The sequence below is a fragment of the Lolium perenne genome, chromosome 2 (assembly GCF_019359855.2).
Source record: "Lolium perenne isolate Kyuss_39 chromosome 2, Kyuss_2.0, whole genome shotgun sequence".
Lineage (NCBI taxonomy): Eukaryota > Viridiplantae > Streptophyta > Magnoliopsida > Poales > Poaceae > Lolium > Lolium perenne.
In genome coordinates, this window is record NC_067245.2 from 250939929 (window position 1) to 250955794 (window position 15866).

Genomic DNA, 15866 nt, shown 5'->3' on the forward strand with positions numbered 1-15866 from the left:
ATAACGGGGAAAAAGAATGTCAATTAACTTGGATGGAAAAGTGGTCAACATGAAAGTTCTTTGTTTTTTCGAGACGAACAACCTTGTTGTTTACGATATTTTGATTTGAGGTCATTTACTGTCTCAAAGTAGCCCCGCAACGTACTGCCAGTTTTAAACCGAATAGTTTTGGAAAGTTCTCCAAACCATTCGAATTGGACCCAAACTAGGTTTTGGACATAAATCCAACCCTCTATCTTACACAGAAAGTCCAGCTTGTCCTTATATATTTGAGGGGTGCAGGCCGATTGAAGCAACACCAATCGAACAGACCAATCTACTACTTTTTTATGTTCATTTACTTTTATCTCTCTCCCTTGTATCTTTCTTCTCGTTCTTCAGGATTGGAGGCTACGAATCCATGAGGTCCTATGGGCGGTTAGGCCGACCTAGGGCATCCCATAGTCGTCGCGCGCCCTGACGGGCTCCCTCCCGGGCGAGCGGGGTTTCGGGTCTCAAAAGAGCCTGCCGGACTGTCTTGCGTATCGCACTTTCGGCGAGCCTCACTTGGCGCGTGCTGCCGGGCATCGCGCTCGGCGTCGAGGGTACATGGTGATGTGTTCGTGTGCGAACACACTTTTTCATGACTCTGCTGGGACGAAGCTTCGAACGGTCTCCAGCCCGTTCTTGCTACAAAAATATCGTCATCAAGAGGCTGCAATCTACAACGGTATCATGAATCCCCAATCTCCTTATGTAGATGCAATCAACTCTTATATCGATGTTGCTATATCCTCTGATATATACTGTATCGGCTAACCCTAGATCTTACTATGTGCAAAACCCGATGCAAAATAATCTTCATACTTTTAGCAACTTGCAACAGTTATCGACTTCTCATGCATCGGCAACCCCAGAAGTTCATATGCTGATGAACAACATGATGAGTTAAGTTAATCAATATGAAACACCCAATGTTAGAAATTTTAGTAGCATGCAAGGTATTGTTTCATCGTTTTATTCATCGGTTGATTGTTCACAATATATGGTTTCACCTTTATACATGCCGATGGATAGGGAAATTGGACATGCTACTACTAGGTATTTGGCCAATTACCATGAATCATCATATGTTGCACCATATGTTACTAACTTTTCAGCACCATATGCAACTAGATATATCATAATTCGGCTCCACACCTTCACAATGGTTGTAGACGAATAAGTGGAAATTCAATAGAAGCTCAGGTGCCTTCATCTAGTGCTGCAGCGTATGGAACCAATTATTATAGGGGAAAACTTGCAGCTGAGTTCAAGAAGCTTAATGCTCTTCACCGAGAACTAGAAGACAATCCATGTCATCTTCCAGCAATACATTCTTATGAATCATACAAGAGGCGTGAAGAAGAGCGTCAAGCATGCAATATCAGGTTTTGTCCTTCACAACTACAAAGTTCCGGCAACACTTTATTGCCGAAAGAGAAAACAACCATCAGAGGGAAACAATGTCTAGCTGAGGTTAACGCTGATAAGGTCATTACATTTTATGATTTATCATAGGAACAACGTCAAGGCTATGAAGTACTAAAAAATAAGCGCAAGGAGGAGTTTTATGCACTTGAAAAGAATCTTAAGGAGGAGCATGAAGCGTACGAGAAAAAACTTGAAGATGAAGAGCTACAGGTGTTCCATGCAAAGATTAAGAAGAATCCTCAGGATAATGTTACTCTGGTTGAAGAAACCAAATCCACCCCTCCACGCAACAATAAAGTTGAACCCTCTGAAACATCAAAACAAGAAAAAGAAGCTTTGCATAGTAATAAGATCAATGAAGAAAATAGAGATGATTCTGGTAGTATGGTTCTTTCGGTTATTGAAAAGGCCGAATCAAAAAGTACATGTGCTCAGTCCATTGAAACAAAAGATGAAAGCTTCGTTGAGCAAGCGCATGGTGAATGTGAAACACCCATGCTTGATTTTTCTGTATGTAAGGAAACTTACATGCTTCCCTATGAATTTCGTGCCAAAGAAACCAATGATCGTAAAAAGCAACAAAATATAGCCGAATGATGTTCGATTGATAAAGGGCATCAAAGTGAGGAGGCACGAGTTCTAGAAGAACAAGAATAGATGGTGTAGGAGAATCATCCAAATGTGGGGAAATATATTGTTTAGGTTATGCAACCATCATACTCGCCCAACGTCTTCAAAGAGGTATATCCAACAAATAATTTACTTATTTTCCAGTTTGGTCAAAACTATATTGTTGATGCATCTATTAGCAAGATTTTCATAAAAAACTTTAAAAGACCAATTGTGAAAGGTAATTTATTTGTTAGCAATAAACTTTGTACACATCATATCTGTCTAACATATTGTACCATTTAGAAAGACCGATAGTGAAAAATTATTACAGCCAAGGCTTTCCACATTGTTTCATTCAAATTCTATATCTACTTGGGTAGCTTTTCTTACTTCATACTTGGCTTACATTTGGTCTCAAGTGAGACATGTGTGTTATAACTATTTTGGTTTCAGAAATTTAAGGCCAAGGTTAGTGTCTTGGGAGAAAGCCGATGATAGTATAACAACGTTTTCAAACGCATCGGCAAAAGAGTTTGAAAAGAGACACATAGCTGAATGAGGTGGTGTAAAATATGAATCATTCGGTTGCTTTCCAAAGCCGTTCTCACATCAAGATCGGCTGGAAGAAAAAAGGTGTACTTTCAGTTTGAGCATGTGTGATCATATCTTTGATGTATTGCTGAAGAGTGATTATATTAGAATTCTTGATCATAATGTTGAGCCATTATTACAAGGACAAATCTATTGCAAGTTGCATGATTCGTTTGAGCACCGTACTCAGAATTGCATCATGTTCTATCAAATAGTACAATCGGCCTCTAATAAAGGATGGTTGAAATTTGTTGAATCGCAAACAGATGGTCAATCTATTTCGATTGGTCTTGATGGAAAAAAAGTTATTGCATCGGTTACCACTAGTCGATTCATATGACGATGAGAAGGTACGTACTAAAGATAATGGGATCACACTTTCAAGTAAAGAAATTATTCAAGAGAATATTGAAGACATTCTTGAAGCTGGGTGTTCCATTGAAGCTACACCAAGGACATCAAGTAACGGGGGCAACAACAAAATTCAAAGGTCGATGGATGCAAAACGAAACAGGACAAAGGCCATGATAAGCACAAGGATAAGAAAAGTGAAGTCACTCTTGCAGAGTTATTGAAGAAATACAAGAAGGAGAGTGAAGCAAAAAATGCTTATCGGCCTAGTCTTGCAAAGTCATCAAGATAACCCCCAAGGCGAAAGTCTGAAGACCGGGATTGGAAAATGGAGAAGTTCAATGCAGTAGCTTCGTATCCTCCCTTTGGGCCACCAATGCCGATGTCATGGATACCTCCTTATGCTGATTGTTATACATATCCATCATGGGATAGGTATGACCCAAAGTCACATTATCCGTCTTACTATAGATCATCTAACCCAAATTATGCAGCTCCAAGAAGATCATCATTTGATCGACAATCACATGTCAAAGGCTGTTTCAATAAAAAGGAATCGGTTAGGAGGTCAAGGAAGAAGAAGAAGGTGGTCAAGCAAGTTTATCAAGTGAAAAAGGATAAACGTAAGCATGATGTTTCAGATTCGATCTCAAATAATAAAGAGCCGGTCAATTTGATCTCGGCTACTGAAGGCAAAGAGATGAAGCAAGTAATTGTTGAAGCTCGATGTGCCAAATCTGAACAAGTAAAGTTGAAAGAGCTCAAGGCCGAGGAAGAAATGCCACCGTGCAAAACTAAATTAGAGCGGGGATGCCCGCTCGGCTTAACAAGTTGGCGATATCTATGCACGCTTCTATTCTTGTAGACAGTGTTGTGCCTCCAAGTGCAGAGGTTTGTAGAACAGCAGCAAGTTTCCCTTAAGTGGATCACCCAAGGTTTATCGAACTCAGGGAGGTAGAGGTCAAAGATATCCCTCTCAAGAAACCATGCAATTACGATACAAGAAGTCTCTTGTGCCCCAACAAACCCAATACACTTGTCAGGTGTATAGGTGCACTAGTTCGGCGAAGAGATAGTGAAATACATGTAATATGGATGATTATGAGTTGTAATTGCAATCTGAAATAAAAATGGTAGCAGGCAAACATGTAGCAGAACTGGTTGTAAACTGTGTTTCAATGCTTGGAAACAAGGCCTAAGGATCATACTTTCACTAGTGGACACTCTCAACAATGATACCATAATTGAATACATAGATATTATCACTTCACTATGCTACTTGAACCACTCTCCGGTTTGATAATAAACACAAATTCATTGTGTAGGTCTGCATAAGTATTCCTTAAAGTTCGCATTCCAAATCTATGGACACCCCACGCTGTCACTTTGAGCATACAAAGATGGTACTAACTAGTCACCACAATTCATAAGTATTTCTATAAATTAAGCATAAAAAACAAATACGGTGTGCACACTGTCACCTTCACACCTTTGGACAAGGTGTCCCCGGAGATCACATAATAAAACCACTTGAGTAGAACAATAGCTGAAGCATAACATCTACTTATTCAACTATATTACAAAGCTCATGATCACATAAGATCATACATGGAGAGATAGATAGACCACATAGCTACCGGTAAAGCCCTCAACCTCGGGGGAGAATTACTCACTCCTCATCATGGAAGTCAGCAACGACGATGGAGATGGCGGTGGAGTCGATGGAGATGGCTCCGGGGGCAATTCCCCGTCCTGGCAGGGTGCCAGAACAGAGAATTCTGTCCCCCGAATCCTTTCTGCGACGGCGGCGGAGCTATGGAACTTTTCATGGATGGAGGCTGATTGATTTAGGGTTCTCGCATCGGGAGGCTTCTTATAGGCGGAAGGGCGAGGTCGGTGGAGGCCAGGGGCCCACACCACCCCTAGGCGAGGGGCAGGGCCAGGCTGCACCTAGGTGTGGTCTGGCCACCCTGCGCCACTTCTTCGACCCCCTATGGACTCTGTCTTCGTTACGAAAAAATACTGACTTTGGCTTTTGTTTCATCCAATTTCGAGAATATTTCCTATACAACTTTTCTGATATACAAAACAGCAGAAAACAGGGAACTGACACTGTGGCATCTTGTCAATAGGTTAGTGCCAGAAAATGTATAAAAATGCAACGAAATGTAAGCAAAATATATATAAATTGGTGTAAAACAAGCATGGAGCATAAAAAATTATAGATACGTTTGCAACGTATCAGTTGGCAAGAGAGAAAGCTGAAACGGCTTAATGCCGAGAAGCTGAAAAGGAAGAACATGTCATGGGTCCCTAAGGAAGAACCTCAAGGAAAGGAGGATGTGCAAGTTCTTGTTGCAAGAATAGAAACAAGGATGAGTTGGAGATATGCCCAAGAGGCAATAATAAAAGTGGTTATTATATATCTTTATGTTTATGATAAATGTTTATATACCATGCTATAATTGTATTAACCGAAACATTGATACATGTGTGATATGTAAACAACAAAGAGTCCCTAGTATGCCTCTTAACTAGCTTGTTGATTAATGGATGATTAGTTTCATAATCATGAAGATTGGATGTTATTAATAACAAGGTTATATCATTATATGAATGATGTAATGGACACACCCATTTAACCGTAGCATAAGATCATGTCATTAAGTTTTTTGCTATAAGCTTTCGATACATAGTTACCTAGTCCTTATGACCATGAGATTATATAAATCACTTATACCGGAAAGGTACTTTGATTACATCAAACGCCACTGCGTAAATGGGTGGTTATAAAGGTGGGATTAAGTATCCGGAAAGTATGAGTTGAGGCATATGGATCAACAGTGGGATTTGTCCATCCCGATGACGGATAGATATACTCTGGGCCCTCTCGGTGGAATGTCATCTAATGTCTTGCAAGCATATGAATAAGTTCATAAGAGACCACATACCACGGTACGAGTAAAGAGTACTTGTCAGGAGACGAGGTTGAACAAGGTATAGAGTGATACCGATGATCAAACCTCGGACAAGTAAAATATCGCGTGACAAAGGGAATTGGTATCGTATGTGAATGGTTCATTCGATCACTAAAGTCATTGTTGAATATGTGGGAGCCATTATGGATCTCCAGATCCCGCTATTGGTTATTGGTCGGAGAGAGTACTCAACCATGTCCGCATAGTTCGCGAACCGTAGGGTGACACACTTAAGGTTTGATGTTGAAATGGTAGAACTTGAATATGGAATGGAGTTCGAAGATTTGTTCGAAGTCCCGGATGAGATCCCGGACATCACGAGGAGTTCCGGAATGGTCCGGAGAATAAGATTCATATATAGGAAGTCATTTTATAAGATTTAAAATGATCCGGAAGTTTCTACGGAAGGTTCTAGAAGGTTCTAGAAAAGTCCGGAAGAAATCACTAAGGAAGGAGGAGTCCCGGAGGGACTCCACCTCTCCATGGCCGGCCAACCCTAGGAAGGGGGAGTCCACCTTGGTCTCCACCAAGGGGGCCGGCCACCCCCCACATGGAAGGGGGGAATCCCACCCCAAGTGGGAGTCCCACCTTGGGTAGGTTTCCCTATCACATGGAAGGTTTTGGGTTGGGGTCTTATTCGAAGACTTGTAGTCCAACACTTGGGTTTTCCACCTATATAATGAGGGGCCAAGGGGAGGGGGCCGGCCACCCCAAGACCACAGCCTGGCCGCACCCCCTTAGTGGCCGGCCACCCCCTCCCAAACCCTAGCCGCCCCCTTCTCTCCTCCAACGCTCCCGCACGCTTAGCGAAGCTCCACCGGAGTTCTCCACCACCACCGCCACCACGCCGTCGTGCTGTCGGATTCAAGAGGAGCTACTACTTCCGCTGCCCACTGGAACGGGGAGGTGGACGTCGACTTCATCAACACCGAACGTGTGACCGAGTACGGAGGTGCTGCCCGTTCATGGCGCCGTGATCAAGATCTTCTACGCGTTTTTGCAAGCGGCAAGTGAACGTCTACCGCAACAACAAGAGCCTCATCTTGTAGGCTTTGGAACTCTTCAAGGGTGATTCTCGATCATCCCCTCGTTGCTACCGTTTTCTAGATTGCATCTTGGCTTGGATTGCGTGTTCGCGGTAGGAAATTTTTTGTTTTCTATGCAACGAATCCCTACAGTGGTATCAGAGCCAGGTCTATGCATAGATGGTTGCACGAGTAGAACACAATGGTTTTGTGGGCGTTGATGCTCTTGTTGTCTTTAGTTTGAGTACTTTGCATCTTTGTGGCATAGTGGGATGAAGCGGCTCGAACTAACTTTACATGACCGTGTTCATGAGACTTGTTCCTCGTTCGACATGCAACTTGTATTGCATAAGAGGCTTTGCGGGTGTCTGTCTCTCCTACTATAGTGAAGATTCAATTTACTCTTCTATTGACAACATTAGTATCACCGTTGTGGTTCATGTTCGTAGGTAGATTAGATCTCTCTCGAAAACCCTAAACCACGTAAAATATGCAAACCAAATTAGAGACGTCTAACTTGTTTTTTGCAGGGTTTGGTGATGTGATATGGCCATAATGTGATGATGAATATGTATGAGATGATCATTATTGTATTGTGGCAACCGGCAGGAGCCTTATGGTTGTCTTTAAATTTCATGTTGAGTAGTATTTCAAAGTAGTTGTAATAGTTGCTACATGGAGGACAATCATGAAGACGGCGCCATTGACCTTGACGCTACGCCGACGATGATGGAGATCATGCCCGAAGATGATGGAGATCATGTCCGTGCTTTGGAGATGAAGATCAAAGGCGCAAAGACAAAAAGGCCATATCATATCACATATGAACTGCATGTGATGTTAATCCTTTTATGCATCTTATTTTGCTTCACTGCACCGCATGGCGCTCGCACTTCAGCCCCGTAGCTACCAGCCCTCACAGCATCGTCGCCTCGCCAGCTCGACGTCCACCGCCGCCGCGCCAGCTCCGCGGCCTCCGCCTTCGCGCCCAGCCGCCCAGCGGTACCTCTCCGCTCACAGACGCGCCGCAGGAGTGTGCCCCAACGCCCTCCGCCTTTGACGATCGAGCGCCGCCACCACCGCCGGCGTCGGCGTCGGCCGATGGGAGTGCTGGTGGGGGAGGTGGTTCGGCTAGGGTTTGGGAGGCCTCCGGAGTCGCCCGAGCGAGGTGACCCGGGAGGCTCTTTTTCCGGAGCAATGGGCAACTATCTCCTCATGATAAACTTTGACTAGAAATAAAACAAGCATGCCATATTTTTGCACAGTGACACACTTTCGGAGATATTTTAAACTTTCAATTATCTTTCCGTCTGTACACCAATTCAGGATCGTGAATCAATAAACCAAATTACAAATTGCAGTGCAAAATACGAAATCTAATCGTGAACACGCAGGCAAAGGGATGCAAGGAAACCCCATCGTTCGAATTAAAAACAGGTAGAGCATGGTGTAGGAAGATTTTAACACCTAGAGGTGAGAATATTTTGTGCAAAGTATCTGATCTTATAAGTCCGATAACAGGGCAATGGGACGAGCAACTTGTCATGGATACTTTTTCGGGTACTGACTACTGAGGCTCGATTGATCTTGAATATGCATTTAAGAGAAGGATCTGTTGATTTTCTGGCATGGCATTATGACCTGTGAGAGGAATACATTCAGTAAGGAATGCTTATAAGAGCAATTCCAATAGTGTAGCCAGCTACTGGCTATAAGCCAAGTGTCATGTCATCTATAGCCATCTTAGAGCCAACATATACAATAGTGAGCTATAAAAATGTAGTACTTAATTAATGTGTGGCCCACATTTCACTCTCACAAAGTGCCTAGGAGCACGTGCTACTGCTGGCTCTTGCATAAGAGCCCACTCTCCTTCTCTCTCCTCCTCTCTCTCCTCCAACTAAGCAATAATATACTATTTTAATCCTTATAGCTAGCTGACTAGGACTTATTGTACTTTCTCTAAGTTGCAGATAGGACGGTTGTCATTTATTTGTCAGATGTAGAGAAGTTAAACCGTTGTGACGTGATTTGGGTTATGAAAATATTAGGTTGAAGATAGAAAGTGTGGGGAGCATAGAGGAAGCAATGGATGAGATTTGGAAGCTGTCTAATGAGCAAAAAATGCAGATTGTTACAATGTGGTGGCTATGGTCGAGGGAACGGAATAGAGTAAGAGAAGGAGAAATGCCCTTGGAGAATGTATATCAGCTGAATTTGTTAGATGTTTTGGGAAAGGAACATATATTGCTAAACCTGAAGGAAAATGGTAGCCTCCGCCTGATGGTGTAATAAAATTTAACGTGGATTGGGCTTTTGTGGAGGGACAAGCACAAGGCGGATGGGGAGTGGTAGCAAGGGCATCAGATGGTGTTGTTGTTGCGACTAGAGCAGGGTGTTCTGCGGCAATTCATAATGCATTTACAGCTGAATTGAGAGGAATGGAAGAAGCTTTTAACCTTGCGGCTGAGTTGGGTGTGATCAGGGCAATCTTTGAAATGGACGTGCAGCTCCTAGCGATGGCACTATCCAGCAGAAAGGCGGACTTCTCCAGCGAAGCACCGATCATTGAAGACCTTAATGTTCAGACGCTTGTGGTTTTCGTCTTGTTCAATAAGGTTTAGTAAACGTTCTACGAATAAAGTAGCTCATGTTCTACCACAAGTAGGGGCTAAGTGTGATGTAAACTCCTCTTTATCTTGGGAGAATGAGGTGCCTGAGTGTGCCGATGATGCTGTAATGGGCGATTTAGCCCAAAACGTTTCGTAATAAAGCTATATGCTTTCTCAAAAAAGAAACTAATTTTGCTGAGAGAGGACTTTCAGAGCAGGTGCTTGGTGCACACCCGTATCCACACCGTATATACTGCATCAAGATCCGTGCAAGTTCCTTTTGTTTCCCTCCCAAACAACTTCTCATTTTTTATCTCCCACACTACACATTATTTCAACTCAAAAATTTGCATATCACTTAAACAAAACAATTAGAATGTGGGAAAATTATTTTGAATTTTTTGTCATTATCTATGTATATATTTCAAGAATTTATTTTGAACTTTAAATAATTTAAAATTTAAATTTGCACAAAAAATCCAAACTATTTTTCCTCCATTCTATTTGTTATTTTCGAGTGACTTGCAAAAAAATGTAATCAAAATATTTTATAATTTAAGAGATAAAAAAAGAAAAAGACAAACAAGTGAGAAGGTGCGTGGAGCGCACCTGCTCCATTGCACTTTTCCCAATTTTGCTGGTACGAATCTGCAGAAAGGGATCCAGCCAACACTTGACCGAGCCGTTCCTGGCATTAGGGCACGTAACAATGCGGTGATGTCAGCCTTCTCTTAGAGATGCCACGTTAGATTTTTGCTTAGTTGGAGGAGAGAGAATGAAGAGAGAGAAGGTTGTTTTCGCTTAGCTAAGGGATCATCTCTTAGGAAATAGGGGAAGACTATTTTCTCCATTGTATCACATATGTTTTCCCTTAGCAACAAATTTTCAACCAAAATTTAATTATTCATATTAATTGCTAGACAAGATTGTAAGAGATAATGCATTGTATGACTTATATCTAATATCATCTCTAGCTGATGTGACGGTGTAAGGGAAGGCATGCCGTCTCTACCATTGTACATGTCCTTACTTGTACGTTTGTATCACTTCCTGATGACTGGTTCAATGAGGGAAGAAACACTAAAACTTAGACGGTAATTAAAACTGTCCATGATGCAATCAGGTCAGGTTATTTTCCGTGCGCTATAACGTTGCATGCATTGTTACATCGTAGCCAGTGAACACGTGGGATATGCGACGTGTAGACGGTTCAGCAACCAACGATAGAGAGAGCAGTTAACATCCAACTAGATTACGAGAGGGCCGAGTCGCCGCACCTACGTTGCGTACGTGCTTTCTGTAACGAAGGTAGGATCGTGAGGTTTTGTCCAACGCATGTAACTTCAGCGACCCGGCGCTGGTAGTACATTACTGACACCGATCCGACGTGTGTTGTTTTTTGGGATAATCGCATTATGTACTCGTGTTCTACCAAAGGAAGATGCTTAGATGCATGCATTTACACAGGCCCGCACGGCACGCGGCAAATATTCAGCACCAAAAGTAAGCCAAGCTATGTCAAAGTTTCGTTTTGCACCTCGACTAAGATAAGTGAAACCAAATGAAGCTCATCTTAATCAGCAAACAGGGGCTATGTAGTACTAGTAGTAGTGTAATTAGTGTGACTTTGAATGTGCAACTAGGACTTCATTCAAATAAATTCATTTTAATATGTAAAGGGATCACTAGCTAGATAGTTCTGCTCCCGGGTGAAAACCATCTTAACACAATTTAAATCTTTCAAAAGATCATTGCGCTTCCAGGTGAAAACCATACACCAGTCTTCGATTGGGTAGCACAACGCGTCGGTGGTGTCTCTCTTCTTAAAGGCACCACCTTGCAAGTTATGGGTCTACAACCAACTCGAGATGTGATTGTGGGATGGATGTCTGTGTGAGGACCCAATATCCACGTATCCAATACTTCCTCATCTGGACAGCCCTTTTCACCCCCCCCCCCCCCCCCCCCCCCCCCAACTCCCTCGTGATTGCTATACATCCTTCTCCTAACCCTCTGTTCTCCAACTTCAGAACCCATGATGGGTGAATTAATAATATGATTCCTCCCTCTAGTAACATAACATGTGGGTGTCGTCCAAAGACTAAAGCTTTCTCGACGGGAGATGGCCAACCTTGAAGTTTATGTTGCCGCTCCTTTCTTGTGTAATCGTGCTTCCTCCTCCACGTCAGTCCCTATGCTTACTTCAAACATATTATAAATAATAAAAATCATGGCAGTGGTTGGTAAAAAAAAAGTTTTAACTTGTTGACCAATGAAATGTAAGGGCACCTTATATTTTTGGATGGAAGGAGTAGATGAAAGAGCAATATTTCTTGGATAGCTTCCCCTAGTAGGTGTGGACCTCAGCCATCAATTGTGCATCTTACTTAGTCCGTGTTTGCTTGTTTTGTTTGATATCTTGTGGGCTCATTTTCAACATCTTTTATGTCTGAGCCGATTGGATTTTACTGATTTAGAATTGGGCATTCTCGCCTTTTGTCTAAACAAAAAGTTGACTGAAAAAGAGTTGAAGTTAGGACATGTGGGGGTGAAAGGAGAGATTTTTAAGGTATTTTTATGGAAAATCTACGATTGAAAGTTTTTACTGCCCATGTGCAGAGTTTCATCTAAATGTTCAAGCGGAAATATCGATGAGTGTGATTTTAACGACTCCCTTAGTCTAATGAAAGTTGAAACTCGTCGGTTTTGACGGTAGGTGGGTTGACATATCATATATTAAACCAATTTGAGTTGAAAATTTGCAACAAAAAAAAATTGTTCAATTATTGACAAAGAGCTGAAAGTTTTAGGGGTTGAAATTTTATTGATTTTGGCGGTGGAAAGTTCAAAGGTCAAAGGTTGATCTAATTTGATTAGAAATTCTGCAAAAATAATTAATACAGATTCTTGTTGAACATGAGTTTTAAACTTCTCTTTTGCTGGGTCTTTAAAACTGTTGATTAGTGTGCAGTTTTTTCTTCTACATGGTTGGGACTTGGGAGTCGTTACTTTATCTTCAACCAACAGTTCAGTTCTTCTTAGTTCAAAGTTTTCGTTTTCGTTTCTCGGATTTCTTTTTCATCGTGGATGGGCAAGACAGAAGGAAACCAACCTCTAGATGGGCCTGCTTCAGTAAGATTTTTAGGAAAGCGCGCTGGTTCGGTCCGTGTAAGCGCAGACTTGTGCGCTCAAAACGTTGGGCTGATCGGGCCATAAGCCCATAATACGCTCGGCCCGCGCGGGAGGAATGCCGGTACCACATTTGCGGCTGCGGTACCGTGCCAGCAGCGCGCCGGAAATATCAACGGCCGAAGCCGAGAGATATCCACTGGCCACTGGCCAGAGGCCACTGCCAATCTCCTCACTGCTCAGCCTGCAACTGCCTCCACGACCACCATGATCATGACCACCGTCGCATTCCCATTCGTATCCTCCTTCCACCGACCGCGCCTCAGGCCCTGCCCGCGGCGCGCCGTGCTCCTCCTCGTCCGGTCGGCCTCATCGTCGTCGTCTTCGTGGGAGGAGCGCGAGGAAACGCGGTGGCTGCGAGAGGAGCAGCGCTGGCTGCGGGAGGAGCAGAGGTGGCTCCGCGAGGAGTCCCGGTGGAGCGCCGAGCGCGAGGCCCTCCTCTCCGAGATCACCGCGCTCCACCTGCGCCTCCGCGCGCTCGAGCCGCTCGCCAAGCCCGTGGCCCCCGCACCGAAGCCCAAGCCCGCGGAGAGTGTTGCTCCGCCTCCACCGCCAGCACCCGCTGCGCGCGGTTCTTCGCCTCCTCCGCCCAAGCCCGCGGCGCGCGTGCCTCCTCCTCCTCCGCCGCCGCCAGTGCCGGCGCCGGCGAAGGTGGTCGAGGTGAGGAAGGAGGTGATTGTCGAGGAGAAGGCGAAACCCAAGGCGGGGAGCAGCAGCGGCAAGAGGAGGGCGCTGAGGGTAGGGAGCGAAGGGGAGGAAGTGCGCCTCATGCAGGTGAGCCTCGTCGTGCACCTCTCGTTCTGGCTAGGATTCGCCATGCATGACCTCTTGTGTTTGAGCCCAAAGTGACGACGCATACAAGTTGGAGAGTGTACTTATATCCTGTATTTTTTTTCCAAGCGATCCACCCCTCAGGGGATCGATTTTCATATTCAGGAGATAACGAAAAACAGCAGTAGTTCACAAAACAGGAAAAAGAAGGGGGAGGGGGGCGCCGCCTAGTGCTAGCGTTTATAGAGTTATTACAGAACCAGACGATAAAAATCCTGCAATCTGCTGGTGCTCAACACTGTCAAGAAATTCTCTATTGTATAGTGACGGTCAGTAAGCTAGCAGCATAAATCCAACTGAACTGTATTTCGTTCGTGCAGGAAGCCTTGGAGAAGCTTGGCTTCTACTCGGGCGAGGAAGACACGGAGTTCTCCAGCTTCTCAACCGGCACAGAACGAGCCGTGAAGACCTGGCAGGTCAATGCGAGCAATCACCATTTCATTCCTTCCATCGTATATATGCATCTGCTAGTTCTACTACTTCCATATAGACATAGTCAGTAATTGCGTACGTCCTGGTGCAGGCATCGATAGGGACTGCTGAGGATGGATTGATGACATCGGAGCTACTCGAGAGATTGTTCACAGGGTATATTGGGGAGGATATGAAAAAGGTAAAACTTTAGCTACTGTCATTGTATTCACTCCGTAACAGTAACACCATTGCTACTTCATGAAATGTGCTATGAGCTATACTACTTGCTACTCTCTCATAAAGCTTGAGATGGTAATGATGTTACTACATCTTGGTAAAAGTAATAGCATCTTCGAATTCAGTTGAAAATGTGCATTTACCCAAGACTTCAAAACTGCATTCATCTGCTCTTGACGGCCAGTAATTAAAGAGGGAAGACTATATGTCAACTAGTACAAACTAGTAGAATTATCTTGTCTGCAATATTATGATGTTCAGTTATTTCTGCAAAGAGTTGCATCCAAATGTACTAGGCCTCCAATCACGTTGCAGATACAGACACTTCCAGAAACAGGCAGTGTTTCATTACTGTGGATGTCACACATTGACAGCCGATGGTACACACCTGAGATTATATATGCAATTTTGCTTGTAGGTAGGCATAAACGGAGCACTGGTTCAAGCTGTAACTGAAGCTGCAGAGGTTCCACAAACTGTGGTAAAAGAAGACTTCAACAAACACAGAGTGTATCTTCTTGGTGAAAACAGGTGGGAAGATCCATCCAGGCTGACCAATAGGAACAAGCCAATCAGTGGTGGTGCTACTACTGCGTCAACAAAGCAGTGCATCACCTGTCGAGGCGAAGGACACCTCCTGTGCCTAGGTACTCAAGTCACTGCTTCGTGCATTTATGTGTATGTGATTACATTTTTAGCTGCCATGTCAGGGAGAAGATACAGTGTATCCTCTAAATCCTTCAAAACCATTGGTATACAAACATCACCAAGTTCGATTTTGTGTGTATAACTTCTCTTTTCAAACTGGCGAGTAGATAAACTTAACTAGGGGAGGTGGCATTCTAGCTAGATAGAATTTACCAGAATTTTTTCCAGTGTATCTCACTCCACATTGGTATGCATGTCCAGCCTCCAACGTACCATAAGTCGCTGACATTGACTTATCTAGTATTAGTGTCAACCTTCTGCAATGCATCATAGATTATCTGCAGAACTTAATCTCCCATGTTGTGATTACTGATATGATCGCTGTACCTTCCTGCAGAATGTGATGGAACAGGTGAGCCCAACATTGAACCACAGGTAATTAAGCTAGAGTTCAGGTTGCAGAAATGCAATACATTGTTAACGAAATCTTGTTGTTTCTTCTCTAATATGCATTTAATTGTTAACTTCTTAAAATGCAGTTCTTGGAGTGGATTGGCGAAGATACAAAGTGTGCATACTGTGAAGGCCTTGGCTACACTATATGTGATGCCTGTGAAGGGAATAAAACAGTGAAAAGTTGAGCAAAAGACTTGTGAGCAATACTTGTTTGCGAACATCTACATCAGTTCATACAGATGCTAGCTAACTACTCCAGTTTCATTGGAATACTTTTGGAATATATATTCACATTGTCGGCGTTAATAACTTGTCAAATTATCATCCCTATAGAAAATAGATGCATAGAGAGTAGGCAGTACATTTATGTACAACAAGAGATGAAAAAATAATGAAGGAAGTGATTGCTTTGTAAATTGGCAAGCCTTTTAATATTTTCTGGAGAAGGTGTTTACATCTTTCAGAGAGTA

The 15866-nt window shown here is 43.4% G+C and overlaps 1 protein-coding gene across 1 annotated transcript; it reads left to right on the plus strand.

Annotated features, from left to right (window-relative positions):
• Positions 1 to 12939: 12939 nt before the first annotated feature.
• On the plus strand, positions 12940 to 15859 carry LOC127335589 (protein disulfide isomerase pTAC5, chloroplastic). The gene is made up of 6 exons (XM_051362302.2): positions 12940 to 13584; positions 13962 to 14057; positions 14165 to 14254; positions 14711 to 14939; positions 15338 to 15375; positions 15480 to 15859. Exons 1-6 carry the CDS (start codon positions 13018 to 13020, stop codon positions 15579 to 15581), a joined length of 1122 nt encoding a protein of 373 aa, XP_051218262.1. The 5' UTR covers positions 12940 to 13017; the 3' UTR covers positions 15582 to 15859.
• The last annotated feature ends 7 nt before the right edge of the window (positions 15860 to 15866 follow it).

What these genes read in the sequence shown, in the direction of transcription:
- LOC127335589 (XM_051362302.2), top strand. Translation starts at nt 13,018, where the DNA reads ATGATCATGACCACCGTCGCATTCCCATTCGTATCCTCCTTCCACCGA. An exon ending in AGGAAGTGCGCCTCATGCAG is followed by an intron (nt 13,585 to 13,961) that starts GTGAGCCTCGTC and finishes TCGTTCGTGCAG; the next exon opens with GAAGCCTTGGAGAAGCTTGG. An exon ending in TTGGGGAGGATATGAAAAAG is followed by an intron (nt 14,255 to 14,710) that starts GTAAAACTTTAG and finishes TTTTGCTTGTAG; the next exon opens with GTAGGCATAAACGGAGCACT.